Source organism: Sardina pilchardus, chromosome 14 (genome assembly GCF_963854185.1).
Source record: "Sardina pilchardus chromosome 14, fSarPil1.1, whole genome shotgun sequence".
NCBI classification, from domain to species: domain Eukaryota; kingdom Metazoa; phylum Chordata; class Actinopteri; order Clupeiformes; family Clupeidae; genus Sardina; species Sardina pilchardus.
Genome location: NC_085007.1, coordinates 21,825,192 through 21,831,191, shown reverse-complemented (window position 1 = coordinate 21,831,191; position 6,000 = coordinate 21,825,192). Strand labels below are relative to the sequence as shown.

The 6,000-nt window shown below is 44.3% G+C and overlaps 1 protein-coding gene across 1 annotated transcript in view; it reads left to right on the top strand.

The window, feature by feature from the left end:
* si:ch211-196i2.1 (collagen alpha-1(I) chain) overlaps nucleotides 1–6,000 on the top strand; it is a 31,365-nt gene that overhangs the window by 2,554 nt on the left and 22,811 nt on the right. The window contains exons 7-16 of the mRNA XM_062554903.1: nucleotides 372–416; nucleotides 519–572; nucleotides 963–1,007; nucleotides 1,211–1,264; nucleotides 2,891–2,935; nucleotides 3,494–3,547; nucleotides 3,679–3,786; nucleotides 3,965–4,018; nucleotides 4,105–4,158; nucleotides 4,549–4,593. Coding sequence (XP_062410887.1) covers nucleotides 372–416; nucleotides 519–572; nucleotides 963–1,007; nucleotides 1,211–1,264; nucleotides 2,891–2,935; nucleotides 3,494–3,547; nucleotides 3,679–3,786; nucleotides 3,965–4,018; nucleotides 4,105–4,158; nucleotides 4,549–4,593 — 558 coding nt within the window. The remainder of the gene's footprint in view (nucleotides 1–371; nucleotides 417–518; nucleotides 573–962; nucleotides 1,008–1,210; nucleotides 1,265–2,890; nucleotides 2,936–3,493; nucleotides 3,548–3,678; nucleotides 3,787–3,964; nucleotides 4,019–4,104; nucleotides 4,159–4,548; nucleotides 4,594–6,000) is intronic.

The window sequence follows — 6,000 nt, the reverse complement described above, 5'->3', positions numbered from 1 at the left end:
CTGTTCAGCTCATTTAAATGTCCACCCATCCCTTCACTTATCTGGCACCTTATCACCCATCATCCATCATCATTTATCCATCCATCTGCAGAATTGCTTGCCAGAGTAGTTTTACCTTAGTCACAGTCTTTTCTTCATCCTTTCCAGTTACACCTGTTTACTGTTCAATTATAGTAGTGTACCTGCAACCCTCACATATAATGGCCAATCTATATATTTAGCTATTTAGCTTCAATCTGTCACAGTGGCTCCAAAGGTCTATCTGAATGATTTAATTCTTGGATTTAAAGATTGTAAACATATATAAACTATAAGTATATTTCAGTATAGTATGGCTGATGCGTATTCTCACATCTACTGTGGTTTTGTAGGGCGATAAGGGACCTGCAGGAGCCCCTGGTGCCCTAGGACCTCAGGTACACAGTTAACAACACACACACACACCATCATCAAGCACAAATGCAATGTTTACTGATGGTGTGGTTGGAGTTTTCCTCATTTCTGTGTGATGCTTGCAGGGCCCACCAGGCCTGGAGGGGCCAAGGGGGCCTCCCGGAACCAGGGGGCTTCAGGTGAGTCCCACTTCTCCATCAGAGCACCTGGCAGGCAGGTGGCACAAGGCTTCAACAATGAGCTTCCACTGTATTGAACGGAACAGGATACACCAGACGTGATGGCGGAACATACAGTACATTCGATACAATTAGACCTCTAGAACAGTACATTCGATACAATTAGACTTCTAGAACAGTACATTCGAAAGTCAATGAAGTTAGACCTCTAGAACGCTTCAGTTACATGCCTGGTGTTGCCTGCCTGTGAGGTTATAGCAAACATGGGAAGGGGGCATGCAGTTTTGATAGGGACACCGATCACATATTAACAGACCAGTTGCTCTGTGGCTGTACAGTATGTGTAATCAAACGCCTGTGTGTTTTTTTTGTATGGCTGTACACTGACAGGGAGTGTCTGGTATGGAAGGACCACCTGGTCCTAAAGGAAATCCAGTAAGTCTAAAAGCTGTTTCTATCATGATATAACGTCTTGATATTACCTCAGTTGCTGTGTTACTTTCATGTCTGCAAAATTCATGAGATATTTCTCTTGTTCTATTTCTATCTCTCTCTCTCTCTCTCTCTCTCTCTCTCTCTCTCTCTCTCCCTTTCTCTCTCTCTCTCTCTCTGTCCCTTTCTCTGCCCTTTCTCTGTAGGGCCCTATGGGACCTCTGGGCCCTCGAGGAGAGGTTGGCTTTGAGGGACCGATGGTGAGTGCACAGTCCACTATAGCCATCTGTCGTTCCATGAAGCTTTGTGGTTGCCTGCAGACTATTGCTCCCCCTCAGCTCGGAGCACTGACGTCAGGCTTTGATCATCAGCGAGGCTTTCATGCACACAGATGGAATCTGACACTGCTCTTATCACGGATGCTGGATCTGTAATGTGACTCAGTGTCACTTGGTCAGCCAGTGAAGTCTGACATAGTAGGCCCCCCTTATCTTCACTCCATCTTCCAGCCGAGTGTTTCCAACATAAATCTCCTCCGTGCGGTTTTCTGTTTGATAGCGACGCTGTCTGACGGCCAGCTGGAACCCATCAGGTGTCTGTGGGTTTTTTTTTTTTTTTTCGCTTGATGGATGTGATCAGCCATCTGCCTCATCCTTAATTACTCATAAATCATCTATCGGTGGCCTCTGTGCTGCAGATTAGGTAAAGGCGGCCATCTTCATCACTCTACTTCTTGTGCGGTAGACAGACAGACTCATCATACTCTCTGATCACACTCACAGTCTGTTGGCACAGCGGTTTCCTTAGCGAGACTGTTGATGCAAGAATTATGGGTGCATTTTTATCATCAGAGTAAAGTTTTACTGCATAGTATAAGTCTACAAGAGACATACAGATTTGCTAAAATGTGTGCCTGTGTTCCTCGCCTTAAGGCGGGGATCACCCTAGCCAGCGGCAACCAGCAGGTTTCCTATTGTTCTCTATGGTTCGGCAGCGTACCGGTGACAACGCTGGCGTAACGCTAGCGTTGATCAAACTGAGAGTTGAACTTAGTTCAACTTTGAAGCGGAACGCTTGGCTCATCAATGTCAGTTTTAGAATGTTCAGGTTTTATCACCAATCAGATTCATCTAAGAACATATCAACAAAGACAACCGTCTCTAGTAACAATGCTGATCGCAGCGTAACTTAGAAACGAGATAGAACGTTTTGGATTTTTATTATGGTCTGAGCGTTGCGTTACGCTTGGCTCTGCCTCTTGCCGCTGACTAATGTGATCCCCGCCTAAGGAAGACCTGGCACTTACACTGGTCTGAGAGTCCTTCCTCTTCTCTGACATCCATGACCTGTTGAAGGAAAGGTGTCTTGCAAAGACAAAGGGTGCCTCTCATGCAGCGTTTATACGTCCTCCCTCGCTCCTCAGGCCCCGATCCTCACTGATCTACATAAAGAAAGATAGAAGAAGGGATAGACTATCCCTTGTTGCCGCCCCATCATTCTTTATGTAGATCAGTGAGGATCGAGGCCCGAGGAGCGAGGGAGGACGTATAAACGCTGCTTGAGAGGCACCTAAAGTGCACACTCCAGTGACTCATATCAAGGGACAGTCAGAGGTGGACATCCTGGGTTCAGAAAGTAAAAGTCCTGCCAAGTATTGGATCCAACCATTTAGTAGACCAGCTCTTCCTGATTAGTAGCCAGGTAGATCAGATAATTAGTCACAACACCTGTGTTAAGCGCACAGGTAGAAAGAATATATGGGAGGACTTTTACTTTCTGGACCCGGGATGTTCGACTCTGGGGACAGTCAGCAAGTGTTGAGCCTTCAGAATGAATTCGACATCAATTTAATCATGACATTGTACTTCTGTTTGGGGCCATTTTAGGGGCCACTTGGAACACAAGGTCCAATGGGTCTCCCTGGTAAAGTGGTAAGTTGACCCAACTAAGCAGTTTGTGCATGCCGTGATTGTGGTTACACCAAAGGTGTGTTCAAATTCGCCAACATAGTGCGTACGTTTGCAAACAGTATTCTGTAGCCTTAAGTTCTCGGCGAATGTTTGCAAACAATCACAAACAGTCTGAGGAGGTAGTTCTCGGCGTGAGTTTGATGAAGGCAACAATGCAATTGCAGTACCGTTAAAATGGAATGTTAGCACCAAATCGTTCAAATTTAACTGTTAAAAAAACATGTTCACCACAAATGTTTGCCACTGTTTGCCACTGTTTGCCAAATTTGAACACACCTCAAGAATGTGGGGACACATGTAAATCAATGCTCTCTTTAAGTGCAAAGCATGCCCACAGTAGTAGTTTTTGCTGCAGTTATCTAAACTCTTACCCCTTTGGCATGCTTAAACATGTTAATCTCCATCTGGCATCTGGCATTAACAGGGCAGGGCTATCCTGCCATTCGAACAGTTTCAACAGTATGTCAGTGTTAAATATCCTCGTGCCATTTGAACAGTCAAGTATTGTGTGTTATGTAGGGTAGACAAGGAGCTGATGGAGACAAAGGAGAGCTTGGACCCAAAGGAGAGAAGGTAAGATGCAGGCCCTAACTGATGGACTGTATTTGGGAAAGCACCTGTCATCTGAGGAGAGAGGAGATCCTTTGTTTTACTGTGAACACAGATCTCATGGCCCTCCTCCTTCTCCTCTTCCTCATGTTCAGGGTGGCCAAGGGGCTACAGGGGTTCCAGGCCCGCAGGGCGAACAAGGCCCTACTGGTTTACAGGGGTTCCCTGGGCAGAAAGGCCAGCTAGGTCCGAAAGGAATTGAGGTACTGGCAAGTGCTACCATAGCATTACCACCCACACCACACAATTCAGAGATAGTTTCTTTCCACAAGTTGTCAGAATACTGAATGGACATGTCCCACTCGTGAGGTTTATTTATGATGACATGCAAGTATAGTGGTTCAGCTCCTCATTTAGGCTTTTTTTTTTTTTAACACACAGGGTGAAGATGGAGAGGCTGGGCTTCAGGGCAAGCTGGGCAGATTGGGACCAAAGGTCAGAAAGACCCATTATCTTTTCATTATACATGTTTGAAGTTTGCAGCAGTCATTTGACTGAGTAATGTGTGTGTTTTGGTGAAGGGGGGCAAGGGCCCAGAGGGAAGGAAAGGAAAACCTGGACCCAGAGGACCGAGGGTAAAAACAAAACTTTTTTGATCTGATGTTCCCTTCTGCAATATGCTTTTTTAACGTGCATACTACTAATAAGACATAATGATATGGAAAGTGTCTAGACTGAAATGTGTCTTTACTGGCTCAAATTCTGGAACTTCACTTTGTCAGTCACTACATTATCCTGAACTAATTCAGTCCTTGTAGCTACAGTCAAATGTTCTAACATTGCTTTGCATAACTAACGCATAGAACAGGGGTCACAGTGATCGTTTAAATGCTCGACGCATACAGCCATATACTGTAGGTTGCCCCCCAAAAAGTGAAATAAGATAGAGGGCATGTACAAAAGAGTGTGGCAGTGAGTTTGACCAACCATGGCATCAGATTGATAACAGTGACCTCTGTTTCTAGGGTCGTGCTGGTCAGAGAGGTCATGCTGGCATGCCTGGTCAACCGGTAAGTACATAATTGATCCCCCTCATCTTTCTTTCTTTCTTTCTTTCCCTTTTTTCTCTCCCATTCTCCCTATCTCTATCGCTCTCACTCTTGCCCTCCCATGCCCTTTTTGGAAGTCGTATAAAATGAAGATGCCATCTCGTTGTTTAGCTTGTAAAACAAACTCGCTCAGTGAAGCAGAAGGCTGCCCTAATGGCGCCTGCTTCCATCCCAGCGCTGTCACACACACGCCTCTTTAGCGGAAGACAAATGATCTATACCAGTTACTGTTCATTTAAAGCAATAAGCAGAAACAAAAAGACTGCAGTGTAGTCATGGCCGTTAAAGATTAGCCGTAATGTATTCACACCCTGGCCACTGAGTGTGCATAACAAGCAGTGTGCTGTGTCACTGTTGACACTCCCTCAGGAACAGAGTATCCTTGTGTCTGAAAGGTGAGCTGCGGTCAGTGGGTGTGGAGTGTAATATGCTGCTTTATTTTAATAAACTTTGAGACACAGAAAGAGGAGGAAAAGCTGTGTGCGTGCGTTTTTCCACTGTCTCCTCATTAAGCATGAAACGTCTACGGTGACAATCAAGCCGTGCTCATGTTTTATGGATCAGCTCCGTTGGTGAAACTGATTTGTAATTTCGTAAGACCTGCCAGAAAGTGTGTGTGTGTGTGTGTGTGTGTGTGTGTGTGTGTGTGTGTGAAGAGAGAGAGTGGTGTAGAAAGGAGAGTAAAATAATGAGTTCCCAGAACATCATCACAGAAAAAAATAAGAGTGGAGGGAATGTAACAATACCAAAAGAAAGCAGACAATCAATGAGGAGCTGAACAGAATAATGAACCTAAATAAACAAAGACACCTAAAGAAAGCAATAGAGCCTCTTAAACATTTTTTTTGCATTAGTCCTGACTCCTGTGTGTAACATTGACAGCGTTAAAAATATTATGTGAAAGGTCACATATTTTACCCCTTGGCTTTTTCTACAATCATGGAATTGTTTTGTTTTTTTTAGATTTTAATAAAAATCATCTTTGTCATATAAGAAGCACCAAAATACTGTTCAGCCCTGTTCAAAGCGCCTAGTTTGTGTGCCTGTTCTTTTATAAAAATGAGCATATTGCACAATGGTTTTGCTTGAACAGTTTGATAACAGGTCTCGAGCTTGCAGGATAAAAGCTTTTGTAAGAACTCTCGTCTCCAGTCATGAGGGAAGATTTGGTCCTGAAAATGTAGGTTATTTTATTCAACAAACGTCCCCTCTTGATGTCACAAACGGAGGAGTTCTAAGTGGCTCATAGTAGTCGTCTCAGTGAAACACATGTTTCCAGACCTAGACAGCCCATTCACAAACAAGTGGGTTTTGGAAGACAATCAGTTAAACGTGTTTTTATGCTTTCTAACAGCATAAAATTCCTCC